The sequence below is a fragment of the Balaenoptera ricei genome, chromosome 20 (assembly GCF_028023285.1).
Source record: "Balaenoptera ricei isolate mBalRic1 chromosome 20, mBalRic1.hap2, whole genome shotgun sequence".
NCBI lineage: Eukaryota > Metazoa > Chordata > Mammalia > Artiodactyla > Balaenopteridae > Balaenoptera > Balaenoptera ricei.
Genome location: NC_082658.1, coordinates 52,263,758 through 52,279,041, shown reverse-complemented (window position 1 = coordinate 52,279,041; position 15,284 = coordinate 52,263,758). Strand labels below are relative to the sequence as shown.

Sequence of the window (15,284 nt, the reverse complement as noted above, 5' to 3'; positions counted from 1 at the left end):
TAAAATATTAATTATTTTCTTTATGTTTTGACAGATGTGGGACAGTTTCTGGCACGCATGAGAGTGATTTTGGAATCTCTTTTGTCACAGTATAGCGGGAAAACCGTAGTAGAAAAATTATGTAATTCGGTGTTTTCAATGGCAGCTCGTCAACTGGTAAGACAGAGTGGCAGCCATTTGTAAGGGGTGGGAGGGGGCAGAGTCTGAGGTGGACGCTAAGTGCTTCGTTCATCTTCCTGTAGGTGATCTTTCTGCTGGACTTTTGCACATTAGATATTTCACACTGCACGCTCTTGAGAGAGTTCAGTGCCCTGACAGAGCTGTTGAAGGAGCTCTGCAGTGACCCTGATGGAGGACTGAACAAGGTACCTCGAGCTGGCATTTGAACCTGCTTTGTATCCCCTCTTAGGAGCGCTGTGACCATACGTAATGAGACATACCACTCAGTTACAGGTCTACACGAATAAGTTACCTCTAGAAGAGCCCCCTCTGTGTTTTATCAGTACTTTATCTGTGTCTATCAACTTTATCAGTGTTGGTTTTGCCAGCAAGGATAAATGCCAGTCTGAGTTGATTTGGCATGGTCAGCATTAGATGGGAGACACAGAGGAAGCTGTACATAGATTAATTTCATCGTTCTATAGCACATGAAATTATATAAAAACCATGTGAATGATTAACCAAATTGAAGTCCAGAAGAGAAAATCTGTGTTGAAAGGCAAATTAGAGGGTTGGGTATTTAAAAGCATTTTCTGCCTTACTCAGCCTTATAGGACAAAAAGCTTTTTCACTGTCTTGTTTGAATCTCACAACTCTGTGGGAGTAGAAAGGGCATATATTTAAAAGCCTGTTTTAAAGACAAAAAAAGCAAAGACTGAAAAAGGGAGGGAGAAGACAAGATGGGCTCAGGTTTGCCAAGGTCTCAAATAGAAGTGTAAGGTCTTTCATGCTAGTACTGGAACTTCATGCTAGTACTGGTTTGTAAGAAATAGTTCTTACAGATAGTCATATATAGAAAATATATTAGAAAAATAAAATATATTAGAAAAATAAAAGATAATCAGAGTTACTATAACGCAATAGAAACCCCATGTCTTCTCTGCTGAGTAAATGTATGTTGATCGATATGTATAGATGGGAACGTCAGGTATATTTTTAGCCTGTGTGATGATTTGAGTAGGGATGTCAAAGGCTACTGTCTGGGGCACTGATGCACAACACAGTTTCCTGTGTATGGCTGGATGTAGAGTGATGAAAACCCTTCTTTCTTAACTCATTTGTCTACGTAGCTGGATGTCGAGACTTGGCAACAGGAACGTCCTGTGGTGTTACATACGTGGACCAAGGAGTCTGCTCACAACTATGAAAATAACTGCCACGAGGTGTCTGTCTTTGTTAGCCCAGGGGCAACCTATTTTGAGGTGGAATTTGATGAGAGATGTGAAACTGAAAAAAGGTACAACAACTCACCTGTTCTTTTTCCCCAAGCAATAATGGATCAGAAATGAGAGACGGAAAGTGATAGAGATTATGCTTTCACAGGTATGATTATCTGGAATTTACCGACGCTAGAGGTGGGAAAACACGCTATGACACAAAAGTTGGCACTGATAAATGGCCCAAGGTGAGTGGTGTTCCCAGAGAGCCATGCCATACTTGCTTTTGTGTCAATTCTCCTTTTGTCAGCCTCAGGCGGTAATAGAGATATGGTCTTTGAAGGGAAGCACTTATATTACACTTTTCGTAAAGGGAAGTGTTTATAGCAGAGTTCAGTACCTGTTTTGTAAATAAAGTTTTTTGGGATACAGCTGTGCCCATTTGTTTGTTTCATCTGTAGCTGCGTTGGCACTGTAGTGGTGGGGTTGAGTCGTTGCAACAGAGGCTGTATGGCCCAGAAAGTCTAATGATTTACTCTCTGGTTCTTCATAGGACCAGTTTGCCACCCCTGGTTTATATCACATTGTCAGAGTAAATGGGGAGTTGTAATCCTTAGCAAGAAAGGGCCAGTGAGTCCAGGAGGGCCCTGACCATGGTGATGAAAGCCAGGATCTCCCTCACAGTTAGGGCCGCATGGTCTCTGGGGCTGGGAAGTTAAGTGCTGCTTCACCATTGACCTTCTCTCTGCTGTCCACGGTCCTGGTTGGGAGCAGAGGAGCGGGCAGCATGCCTCAGATGGACATCTGAGGTTTAGAAAACCGACCAGCAGTTTTCAACTTTGCTTCTTCGTAACATGCAGTTGTGAATTTTCTGTTTCAGTCACTCCGTTATACATTTCTCCTTTAGTAGTTTTGGTGGGGGTGATAAGATATAATGGTAGGAATATAGACCAATTTTTTTTTTTTTTTTTTTGGCCGCGTGGCATGCGGGATCTTAGTTCCCTGACCAGGGGTCAAACCCATGCCCCCTGCAGTGGAAGCGCGGGGTCTTAACCACTGGACCACCAGGGACCAATTTTATATTTAGACCAATCTTATATTTAGATTTTTTTGAGTCGCGAAGAACATGCTTATTACTGAAATGCTACCTTCTCTAATCAGTTTGACCACATGACTTCTTTGTTTGTCTCTAGAAAGTGACCTTTAAGGCTGGTCCCCGGCTGCAGTTTCTCTTTCACTCTGACAGCAGCAACAATGAGTGGGGCTACAAATTCACCGTCACTGCCTATGGCCTGCCTGATGTCGCCGTGTCTTGGGGCTTGGATTTACAGCTCCTTGTTTCCCGGCTGATGGGACGCCTCGCTTCCCAGTGCATGGCACTCAAATCCCTGCATCGTAAGTCCACAGACCATCCCTTCCCTTCTTGCTAACAGCCACATTGAAGAGCAAGGTGGTACCCCTTTCGTGTAAGTTGTCTCCACATAGCGACAGAGCAAAGGGGATTGATAAAATTCCCTTTCAGTTTCCTTTAAACTAAACCAGAATAAGATGTCTACATTGACACCATTTTCATCAAGCTGCTTGACTCAGACACTGGGGACATTGCCGAGGAAGGACACGGTGGCTTCCCTGTCTGTGGAGGACAAGTTGGGGGGGAGCTGAGTTTTGGCAGCGTTGTCATCATTTTTTTGTGAGTCAGTTTTGGCGTACTCCAACAAGAAGGCAGAAATATGGAATAAATTAATTGTATATTCTCTAATTATGTGAATATTTGTGTGAATATGTATAAATATGTGAACGCGGATTTAGCCTTAAAGTGATTTCAACTTATTTGTTAAATTCATCCAAGGATGAGTGAAACAAGAAATAGAATGAAACTTTCTAGTGTATTTTATTTCTATATCATGTCTTGAGTTTTTCCTCACTTTAAAAGTAAAATATCATAGAAAAATTGCGTAATGGAAAAAAGCCAAGGGGAAAAGCCATTTTTAATCCTAATACCCAGAGATAACTATTATTAACATTTTAATCTATTTCTATCTAATCTTTTTTCTTTGTTTATTCATAAACACATATATGGTGGGTATTTAATTATTGCTGTTATTGTTTTTACAAACTTAAGTTTACGAATTGTGAACATGTCCCCATAATGAAACATTTCTAAATGGTCTCCTGTTATACCCTAGAGGTAGTTCCCATTCTGTTTTCAACTTACTACACAGGTTAGTCATTTCAGAGGAACCTGTAACTGAAGCTGTCGTACAGAATGGTAACATTTCAGGACTGCCGGATGGCTTGGGTTCATTGGGGTATTTGTTTATGAAGTATCACAATTACATTCTGCTAAATGTGTGTGAATTCCCTCCAAGTCTTAATGCCCAAGTTTTTTTAAAACCTTTTCTTCACCAGTTCAAAGATTCTCAGTATATTAAGGAAAAAATAGAGCTCTCATCAGCCTTCTTTTTCTCTTTCCAGAGTTAGGAAGTAACATGGCAATACCTCAGGCAAAAATGGCATTAGTCCTAAACTCCCCCTTGTGGAAACCTGTCTTCAGGCACCAAATATGTCCAGAGTTGGGATTAGAAGCAAGCTGGCCCACTCACCCACCCCAGGATAATAAGGAGGTATTTACTCTTTTCTTGTCTTTGTATTTGGAATGGGAAATGTTTACTAATATTTATTACTTTAAATTATAAACATCTGTGTTTGTATCTTATCACCCCCACTAAGCTGTTAGCTCCTCGAGGGCAGAAACTATCCCTTGTTCACTTGGGGTCCCCAGTGTGCCCCACAGGGGCCAGTGTAATGGGTGTTCAGAAGTATTGACTGACTGATTCTTCAGTGATATACAGTAGGTGCTCAGTAAATCTCTCTTGATGGAGTTATTAAACAAACAAGTCGAGTCTATTTCCGGTGCCCGCTGAGTCAAACTTCAGAATAAATGATTTATGCTGTACTTATTTGTTCTCCATGGAACAGTAACACATTATTTAGGCTTATAATAATTAAAAACGAAACAAGTTTGCCCACTGTCTCTTCTTCATCTCTCCGCCCCTCTCTCTCTGCTCTACTACTTTTCCTCCCTTCTTCCTGCCTCCCCCTACCCCAGTTCTTCAGTGGTTAATTGCTGAATCCAGGGGTTCTTGCTCAGCTTCTCTTCTCCTTTGCCTCTCTGCTCCTTCAGACCCTCTCTTCTCTTATTCCATGGCAGCCCACTGTCTTCTCTTGATCTCACCACTCCATCTACCTCCTTTATTGACCTCTCTTCTTCCTCCTTCTCTAAAGAGTAGGCTTCATTTGGGCTTTCTCCCCTTTCCTGCACCCCACCAAGACTTGATCCTGTCTCCTCTCTTCTGTTGTCATATCTGTGTGAAAAATACCTAAATGTCAGTTTCCAGCCCTGGTTCTTCTCCCAGGCTCCAGTCGTGTATCCCCATCTTGCTGTTAGGTATTTCCATTTCAGTGTTCTGATTCCCTTTAACTCAGAGGTGTAAAACCAGGACGTCTCCCTGGACTTCTCGCTCCTGTTACTGTCATTATTGTTTTCCCAGGCATTGAGCCACTGCCCCCTAGCATCGCCTTTATCCCCACCTTGTTCTCACCTTTCCTGTCCAGTCAGCTGCAAGCCCTGTGGCTTCTTCCTTGAGATGTTCATCACTGTCTGTTTCCTCTGTCTCCATCTTTATTCAGACCCTCATCTTGCACTTGCATTGTTAACATTGGTACCTACCAAGTTTTTTTTAATCACTGCATTATCTTGTCATTCCACTGCCAAGCACCATTAATGGCTCCCCGTTGCCCACAGGGTGAAGTCTAAACTCCTCAGTGTGACAGTCAAGGCTCTCTACAGTCTCCTTTCACCTTACCTATCTGACTCTAGTTCCCACCACTCCCCAGCTGAGACTTCAGGCCAGGTCAGTCTCCCCACTGACTCTTAACTTTTGCTCATGGTTGTGTTCCTCAGGGCCAAACCTGCCCAGTCTTCAGGGTCCAGTCCAAAGCCCATCCCCTCCAGGAGGCTTTTTTTAGTTACTTTAACCTGCCAGGAGCTCTCTCCTGTGAATTCTCAGCACTGGGTGTCCCTTCTAGGCATTTGGCACTTGATAATCTTATGCTTTACAGTAGTGGTAGTTTTAATGCTTTTAATGTTTTATTTATGTTTACCTTTTTTTTTTTTTTTTTTTTTAACCCATGTATCTGTCTGATCTCCCCGAAGTAGATTGAAACTTCCTGAGAGTATGCACCGCGTTTTATACTTCTGCTTTGGCCTAGTAGGTGTTCAGTAAACTTTATTTTTTGAATGAATGCATTAAACATGATGGTTTTTCTTGTTGTTGTTGTTGTTCCCAGGTTAAGAACATCCCTGATGATCCCTGCCACCAATTTCTTCTTGACTTTGCACAGTCAGATCCTGCCCAGAACTTCTGTGGGCCATATTCAGAACTTTTCAAAGGATTCATACAGGCATGTAGAAAACAGGCCCCAAAGACAGATATAGTTGCTGGTTCCACTATTGATCAAGCTGTGAACGCCACCTTTGCTGCTCTGGTGTATCGCACTCCAGACTTATATGAGAAGCTGCAAAAATATGGTAACTTATATTACAGGGAATGTTTTTGATCTGAAGGCCAATTGCTAAGTTTTAAGAAAGCTTATCTTAAGTGAAAGTGTTAAAATATTTTGGAACATAAACATACTTCTACAACTATAGACTTCATCTTGTCAGTCCTACTTTGCCAGTCAAAAGATTTGTGACCAATTTATAGTTAGCAGATTGCAGTATATAGCAAGTAGCCTTGAGTTTCCTAATGAGCAGGTAATTTGTCTTTATCCAGAATTCTCATGGAAAACTGTGGAGAAGTTTAATGGAAAGAAACCTTAACTTGGGTTGTAGTCCCAGCTCACAAACTAGAAGTTGTGCAGCTTCAGGTTAATCAGATAACCTTTCTGCACCTGAGTATCCTTATCCGTAAAGTTTAGAGTTGATTAGCTCTAACATGCTAAGAAATTCCAATTTAAACCTGAGATGTTTAGGTAATTGAATGTGCTAATAACCAAGGAGGAAATGCAGGTATTAACTCCATCTTTAGACTTGCAGCTTCTTTGCAGCACCATCCCTGCTTGGTTTCCTTTGTTGATAGCCTGCTCCTTGCCGTTTCTTTTCCTCATGTCCCCCAGGGATACCATCTCTGTGTATTTACTGTAAGTGTAGACTGCAGCCTAACAGGACCCACGGAGAGGGAGGGTCTCTCCCTACTCATAATCTTTCAGGGGAAAAACATTTCAAACCCAACGTAAAGACAAGTTATGGGCTGTCCCAAGCACTTTGGCAGGATATGTGTTCTTTCTATGGTGCCGATGAAAGAATCAGGAACAAATGCTTCCTTCCTTAGAGTAGGTAATTGCTTATTGCTCTAATTATTATTATTATTGATATTATTAGCACTGCTACCTTTATTGCTTAGTCCTGTGTGTTCCACATTGCAGAGTTTATTTCCTGATGTCTAAATCATCTCAATTACTCCTTCAAATCTTAGTATTTCCTTTAAGAAGCTGCTCAAGTAAATAAAACTATACTGAAGCATGAGTGATTTAAGTAAACAACTGTCACATGGGAGAGTATATTTCTGCTGGGGATGAGGGGCCAGCTGACCTGTATGGTTTTGAAAAAAATAATTCAGTAAATGTTTTCATAATCAAATTGTAGTAAGACAACTGGACAACCTTTGTTACCTGTGGGAACTTTCAGTGGAAGGATAAAAGCCTTGTGAGTTAAAAGCTGAGAGGTAGAACTCTCCCCCGGCTCTTTTTCAAATCGTGTTCAGCTATCACATACCTATTTGCAGTTAAGAAACACACAATCAAATGTAGGAACTAGAAATATTTTACCAAATACAAGTTGTTTCTAGAGTACCTACCACTGTTGCTTTGAAAGAGGTGCAGCTGGTTCCCAGTTCTTTCTGTCCCTGCCTCTAAGGGGCTATTCATGGGTTCTTCAAGACTGAACTACTTTGAGAGTGGTCCTTGTCTAGCTAATTTGCTCATCTTTGTCTAAAAATTTGTCACCCTTTTGGGTTAGAAATGTACGGGAGGAGTTTTTCAACTAGACTCTAAGCTGCTTGAGGGCAGGAACCATGTTTGTTTTTTTCAGCATTGTATTTCCCAGTGCCTGGTATAGAGCCTGGCACATTCTAGGTATTCAGAAAATACACTGCATTTACATTGGCTCAACAGAGAGCGTCACCGTGTTCTAGTAATTTATCCTCTGGTTTTTAGATGAAAAGGGGCAGGCCTCATGGGTCTTTCTTTAAAAAAAAAAGACAAAAAAGAAAACTTTTTTGTTATTTTTCTAATTATAAAAATAATACCTATTCATGTAGAAACTTACAAAGTACAGAAAAGCTTAAAGTAATAATCAACTATAATCTCACCACTTCAAGAACATTTTTCTATATATCTACCTGGCCTTTTATTTAGGTATATTTATATGTGTACATATGTATATATACACACCATGTTTTTACTATGTATACTCTTTTTAAATAAGATAATTTTGTACATACTGTTTCATAACCAGCCTTTTTTACTTACTATATACCATGAACTTTTTTCCATGTTTTTTTTTTAACATCTTTATTGGAGTATAATTGCTTTACATTGTTGTGTTAGTTGCTGCTGTATAACAAAGTGAATCAGCTATACATATACATATATCCCCATATCCCCTCCCCCTTGTGTCTCCCTCCCACCCTCCCTATCCCACCCTTCTAGGTGGTCACAGAGCACCGAGCTGATCTCTCTGTGCTATGCAGCTGCTTCCCACTAGTTATCTGTTTTACATTTGGTAGTGTAGATATGTCAATGCCACTCTCTCACTTCGTCTCAGCTTACGCTTTCTCCTCCCCATGTCCTCAAGTCCATTCTGTACGTCTGCGTCTTTATTCCTGTCCTGCCCCTAGGTTCTTCAGAACCCTTTTTTTTTTTTTTTTTAGATTCCATATATATGTGTTAGCATATGATATTTGTTTTTCTCTTTCTGACTTACTTCACTCTGTATGACAGTCTCTAGGTCCATCCACCTCACTACAAATAACTCAATTTCATTTCGTTTTATGGCTGAGTAATATTCCATTGTATATATGTGCCACATCTTCTTTATCCATTCATCTGTCGATGGACACTTAGGTTGCTTCCATGTCCTGGCTATTGTAAATAGAGCTGCAGTGAACATTGTGGTACATGACTCTTTTTGAATTATGGTTTTCTCAGAGTATATGCCCAGTAGTGGGATTGCTGGATCGTATGGTAATTCTATTTTTAGTTTTTTAAGGAACCTCCATACTGTTCTCCATAGTGGCTGTATCAATTTACATTCCCACCAACAGTGCAAGAGGGTTCCCTTTTCTCCACACCCTCTCCAGCATTTATTGTTTGTAGATTTTCCATGTTAATAATTATTTTTTACTCACTTTTAATAATTTTATTTTGCTTTTAATTTTTTTATATTTTACTTTTATATTTTTACTTTTAATATTTTACTTTAACAGTATATCCATTTCAGATGCTGTTTGTTTGAAAAAAGTTAGTTTGAAGTAACACAGAGAACCCATTACAGGTGTTTGTGGTTTAATTGATAGTTTTTTCCCCCCAGTCCTCTCTTACGACCCCCCATGTGCGAAAGTCAGGGGAAGAGTTTTCCTTTGCGGAGATTGGGAGGTGACTTTGGGCTTCATGTTGCAGTAGTGAATTGTGTTAACTGAATGTAACCTCTCCTTTCCCCAGTAAACAGTGGGGGCAAGACAGCCCTGAGTGAGGAGATCGCACAGGTGTATTCCTTGGCAGATGGGATTCGAATATGGATGGTAAGGTTTTCCTTTGCATGTGATTTTTATATATTTTGAGTTTTCCCACCGTGATATCATTGAATTAAGGTAAGTAGCTCTCTTCTCAAGAATTTAACTTTAGGAATGTTTTTCAAAACTAAAGTTCAGTGATGTGAATGGATTAAAAAATAATTTAGAACCCTTGAAATCATAATTTGGTGAATGTTGAGATTGTCAGAGTAAATAGGGTTCAGTTGAGCCCCCCCCCTTACCTCCTTCTGTAACCCAAAGGCTGCTCGGTGGAACCTAACCTTTTAGACCAGGGGGAAAAGCACTGCGTTAGATTCTGGGCAACCAATGACAGTTTTAGGCAGAGGAGAGCACTCTTTCAAAGGAGAGGGCTTTCTGCATTTTAGAAAAGTAGTTCTGCAGCATTGTTCATGACAGCAATAAACTGGAAGAACAAAATGTCCCATTTATAGAACAGACAAAAAAATTATATATTATATTACTGTATAATACTGTATTACAGTGAAAGTGAACGAAGTAGAGCTGCCTGTATCAGCATGGGTGGTGCTCACAAATGTGATGATGAGCAAAAAATAGCAAGTTGTAGAAGAATGCATAGGTATGATATTCCTCATATAAAGCTTAAACATAAACTAGATCTCTGTTATGTACATAAATATGTAGTAAAATTATACAGATGCATGGAAATGATAAACATCAAATTCAGGAGAATTGTTTTTATTTCTTAGGTGTGGAGATGAGTATATATTAGTATTATTTATATATATATTTACAACCACCTTAAATATTGTATAGTAATTGAGAAAGCAGTCTTAAAATAAATGAGTAGAGGCTGGTAATAAGATTGAAAGCAGGAGACTAGTTGTGGTAATTAGATGAGGATGGCTTCTGCTACTTGGGAGATAAGATAATTAGACTGTGTGATTGATCTGAGTGGTGAACAGGCAAATGGAATTTAGGACTGTTTCTGTGTTCCTGGTTTGGGTGACTTGGTGGGTGGGTAGAAGTGTTGACCAGAATAGGAAGAATGGTCTTGGATCTGGGAGTGGGGTGCTAAGTTCAGTTTGAGACATGTTAAGTATGAGGACATCTAGGTTATTTAAGACATCTAGCTGGAGAATTTAGTAAATGTGAAAGAATATAAATGTCAAGGCAGAGATAACGATAACTTCAAATCATTGGTAATAGTTTTTTTAAAAAATGTATGAGTTTATCCAGGAACAGACAGCCTTGGACAAAATCCACAATGATTAGAACATTGTTGGTGCTCAATGTAGACGAGATAGATAGATGGAGACCCAAATGAACAGGGACTCTCAAAAGAAACTAAAAGGTATCATCATCAGAATGGTGGCGGGTGAATCAGAAGAGTGTGTTGACAAAGGAACCAAGGCAGTAATAGCAATTTAAGAAAGAGTGTCCGATAAAGTCAGCGGCCACACACAGTTCAAGTAAAAAGGATTTGGCAGTTGTGACAAAGCACATTGTAGATTATGCTTCTGGTTTAGCATATGACAGACTGCCGATGATTGGACGAGATACCAGCCTTCTCTCTAAGACCTTGGTCTACATACATCACACGTGGTCTTCTGTCTGGGCTGTCAGCACCATGGCCCAAACTGTGACCATTGCCTGTGCTGGTACTAGAAGCACCGTTCTCTGCCTGGCAGTCTCAGCATCACTTAGAGGTGTCCCCTCCTTCGGAGGAGAATAGAGATCAACTTGTGGTTGAACCTCTGCTGCAAACCGGGTGTGTGATTTCTGGCCACACCACACGGCTTGCAGGATCTTAGTTCCCCGACCAGGGATTGAACCCGTGCCCCTTTCAGTGGAAGCACGGAGTCCTAACCACTGGACCTCCAGGGAAGTCCCGAGACCTCACTTCTTTATCTGTACTAGGTCAGCTTTAGGTAAGGGCCCCTCCAAATCCAGGGTTCTAGAATTTTTTAAAGAATAGGGTCATGGTTACAAATCCCTCCCAAATAACACATAGTTGAAAAGGAGGAAGTTTTGCAGGTAGACCTTTAGGCAGCTTCAAATCCTGAATTATTTCTAGGACAAACAAAAACAGCTCAGTGCTGTGCACAGAACTGTAAAGTTCTCCAGGATCTCAACACTGTGTGCTTTTGAAGTAGTTTGCTGTGGCTGCCCTTGCTGCCCTGTCTGGACAGCGTAATTATGTGGCTCAAATCCTTCCCCAGTTAGAGATGAAGCAGAAGTCCCAGATGAGCCTGGGGAGTGAGGCAGAAGAACAACGCGGGTCCGAAGCTGCTGAGGTGAACCCCGAGAGCCTGGGTGAGTGCCAGCTCCGGCTGTCGTCACTGGGCCTTCTGTTTCCATTTTGTAGAAAACCAGTGACCCACCTTCTAGATAAGTTTAGTTGAAGCTGTGTTTACCTAGGGAAGGTAACACAGGCACTAAATGTATTTTCCAAGGATGTTCACAAATAGAGAAGTGCCAGTTGTTAATTGTTTATTAACATGATCCAGACGGAGCATCTTTCTAATTACTTTCCTTAGGAGGCACGAAGTGCTTTTTGAGCTACATCTTGTTATGTTTTTGAAGTGTATTCACACTAAATATTTAATGAAATTAAGGAATTACTGTTAATTTTTTAAATTTCCTGGTTACGTTATTATTTAAAACTTTTTTTTAGTAAAATATACTGAAGATTTTACAGATGAAATAATGTGATGCCTGGGATCTGCATGGAAATAATCCATGGAGTGGGAGTGGGTGAAAAAAGACTGGCCTTGGATTGATGGCTATTAAACCTGGGCAAGGGGAAGGGTCCTTATACTGTTCTCTCTCTATGTATGTTTGAAAATGTCCACAATAAAACTTTAAGTGTGCTGATGATAGTGCTAGGGAGATTTTGATGTATATAATGAGAGAAAATTTGATTCTGTCCTGTCAGTAGATGTGTATATCACTGTGTTAATGGGGGTATTTCTTGTCCTAAATTGTAGAGTTTAAGTAGATTACTTTCAATGCAAAAGTAGGCAACAAGTTTAATTTCGACTTTTTTTCATTATCTTTCTTACTTTTTGCATTTAGCGAAAGAGTGTATTCAGAAGAGTCTGCTATTACTGAAATTTTTGCCCATGGGTGTAAGTTCAAAAGAAGGCTGTGGCAAGTTGGTGGCTGTAGATGACACAGATCATCTGCGACCACTGGACAAGCGCCAGAGGACAAGCTCTGTGGTGGAAGAACATTTCCAAGCCTCTGCATCTCCCACCAAAGCAGCGCCCCCTGCTGTGGAAGATAGGAGTCCTGGCTTGGATGTCCAGCCCACGCTGCCGCCCAGCAGTGGCGCTCCTGCCGCAGAAGTGTCCTCTGCCACAGCCGAAGAGCCCTCGTCACCTTCCACTCCCACCCGGCGGCCTCCCTTCACCCGGGGGCGGCTCCGGCTGCTCTCCTTCCGCTCAGTGGAGGAGGCCAGACCGTTGCCCACAGTGAAAGAGAAGTACCCTGTGCTGAAGGATGCCATGGACTTCATTAAAGATCAGTCACTCTCCCACGAGAGGTGAGTGCCTTCTCTTTTCAAGCAGCAGGTACCCAGTCTCGTCAAAGACTTGAAGTTCATGTTAAAAACGAGCAAATGATACTTGGAGGACAGATCAAGATTTGTCTTAGAATGTTCAAGAAAAAAGTTTTAATATTTTTTTTTTTCTTTTAAAGAAGTATTTTTTTCACTTGAGATTTGTACATTATGCTGTATGTACATTATATCTCAATAATGTACCATTTGGATAAGAAAAGAAACATTCCTCTTGGTAGCTGCCAAAATAGATTTGTCTTATTTTAACGCTGGGAGAAATTCAGGATTTGATATTTTCTGACAAAATCACTTGTCAGTGGGCCTATACCTCTGAAAGTATTGCATGTTTTAATTTCCTGTCCTAAGTTTGTCCCTGGTTTACCACAGAGACAGAGTTCCTTTTTAATCAGTTAATTGTTCAACGTGAGTTGTTGGGCTTCTGGACAGTGAACTGATTTGTAGTGCTGCCGAGTAATGACTAAAAGTAGCAAACAGGTCTTGCTATCCTTCCTGAATGATACCTCACAATAGTGTTTCCTTTTTATTAATACGGCATCAGAACTTGGGTAGGGGTCTGTTTTCTTTCTGCCCCAGCTCGAGAGTTTTCTGGGTGTTCCTGACTTGAGTTCTGTCTCCAGTGTTGTAAAGGTTCTTTCCTTGAGGAAGGCCCAAGCCCGGAGCATCCTCGAGGTCCTGAGGATCATTCAGTGTTGTACGGAGTCCCTTGGGCAGCCTCACTGCTTCCACCCGCCTTTCATACTTTTCCTGTTGGAACTTCTGACCTGCCAGAAAGAGTTTACCAAGTAAGTCCAAAGTACGAGCCTGCAAGGGAAACAAGCAGGGGTCGTTTTAAAGAAATCCTGATTGTCTTCTCTAATTAAGAGCTCTATCATTTCCATATAGGATACAAATTTATGTTTTTGAACAATTCATTCTCTCATTCTAAGGAAATGATTCTATCCTTCTATCTATTCTATTCTATCTCTCATTCTATCCTTTTAGTAAGTAAATACCAGAACATGTTTATTCCTCTTGATGAATTTATCAGCTTTATTTTACCAATGAGGGTGGTATTGCCTGTGTACCCGTACTCATCATTTGGCTCCTGGAAGCTGTGGGCCAAATTTAATGCTCATTTACCGTAACAACATAAATCTAAGTACCTCACAAGGTTGTTTCAGCAGCCACTCGGTAAATACCTCCCAAATGTTGTCTATACCAGCCACTGTTCTAGGTGTTGTATATAGCAGTGGGCAAGGCAGACAAGATCCTTGTTCTAGTGGAGCCTGTATTCTATTTAGGAGAGACAGACAAAACAAAACAAACACAAACAAACGAAAAACAGACATACATATATAGTGGTAATCTGGCTATGTGGTGATTTCATACAGAGTGACCTAATTTGTGGAGTTGGGGAAGGCAGGCTGAGGAGGACATGGAACCAAGGCATGAGTGACCAGCTGAGATCCGGAGAAAGAACACTACAGGCAGAAGGACCACCACACAGACCCTAGGGTGGGGGGTTAGCCCGAGGAGCAGAAAGACAGCCAGTGTGCCTGAGCGAGAGAAATAGGAGGAGGTGAGGTCAGAAAATTAGGGCCCATATTATGTAAAGCTTTGTAGGATATGGTTTAAGGTGTTTGGATTTTACCCAGAGTTGTAGGTGGAAAGTCCCCGGAGAAATTTAAGCCCAAGGGGAACACACTGTGATATATATTTATGAAAGATACTTCTGGCTACTACATGAAAAAGAGTGGAAGGAAGAAAAGCAGTGGAGAGACTGGGAGAGACTGTTGCAGTAGCCCAGGCAAGAGGTGGAGGTGGTTTGGACCAGGAGATAGTACTGGAGAAGGAGAGAAAAGGATGAGATTCAAGATACACCGTGGAGGTGGAATTGTAAGGACTTGTTGATGGATTAGATTTAGAGGGTGAATGAAAAGAGTCATGGGGCAAGAAGCCTCTAGGATTTTGGCTTGAGCAGCTGGGTTTTACTGAGGGGAAGAGAATGGAAGAAACAGATTGGGATGATAATCAAAAGTTTTGTTTTGGCCATGTTAAGTTTGAACTGCTTCTTTCATACCCAAGTAAATATGAGAAAATAGAGATAAGAGTCTAAAGTTCTCGAAAGAAACCAGGAGTAGGGATAGAATTTGGATGTCGTCAGTATATAGATGGTACGTAAAGCCGTGAGACCAGATGAGACCTTCTAGAAAGAGTGCAGAGAGATGGACAAGAGGGGGCCCCGGACTGAGCCTTAGGGGCACTTCTTTATTTAGATGAAGTCAAGCACAGGAAGAGGAGTCAGCTGAGGAGACCAGGGAGTGACCACCAAGAGCAAAAACCAGGGGATGGTGGTGCCGTCGAAGCCGACAGAAGAATGTATCTCAAAAGGTAGAAATGGGACTTCCCTGGTGGCGCAGTGGTTAAGAGTCCACCTGCCAATGCAGGGGACACGGGTTCGATCCCTGGTCCGGGCAGATCCCACATGCCGTGGAGCAACTAAGCCCGTGCACC

General features: G+C 41.3%; 1 protein-coding gene across 5 annotated transcripts in view; it reads left to right on the top strand.

Annotated features, from left to right (window-relative positions):
• ZZEF1 (zinc finger ZZ-type and EF-hand domain containing 1) overlaps positions 1–15,284 on the top strand; it is a 115,844-nt gene that overhangs the window by 53,789 nt on the left and 46,771 nt on the right. For all 5 annotated transcript variants that reach the window (XM_059908025.1, XM_059908027.1, XM_059908024.1 and 2 more), the window contains 11 exons: positions 35–156; positions 243–365; positions 1,290–1,456; positions 1,543–1,624; positions 2,570–2,771; positions 3,852–4,000; positions 5,727–5,967; positions 9,159–9,238; positions 11,431–11,524; positions 12,287–12,755; positions 13,409–13,573. In XM_059908025.1, coding sequence (XP_059764008.1) covers positions 35–156; positions 243–365; positions 1,290–1,456; positions 1,543–1,624; positions 2,570–2,771; positions 3,852–4,000; positions 5,727–5,967; positions 9,159–9,238; positions 11,431–11,524; positions 12,287–12,755; positions 13,409–13,573 — 1,894 coding nt within the window. The remainder of the gene's footprint in view (positions 1–34; positions 157–242; positions 366–1,289; positions 1,457–1,542; positions 1,625–2,569; positions 2,772–3,851; positions 4,001–5,726; positions 5,968–9,158; positions 9,239–11,430; positions 11,525–12,286; positions 12,756–13,408; positions 13,574–15,284) is intronic.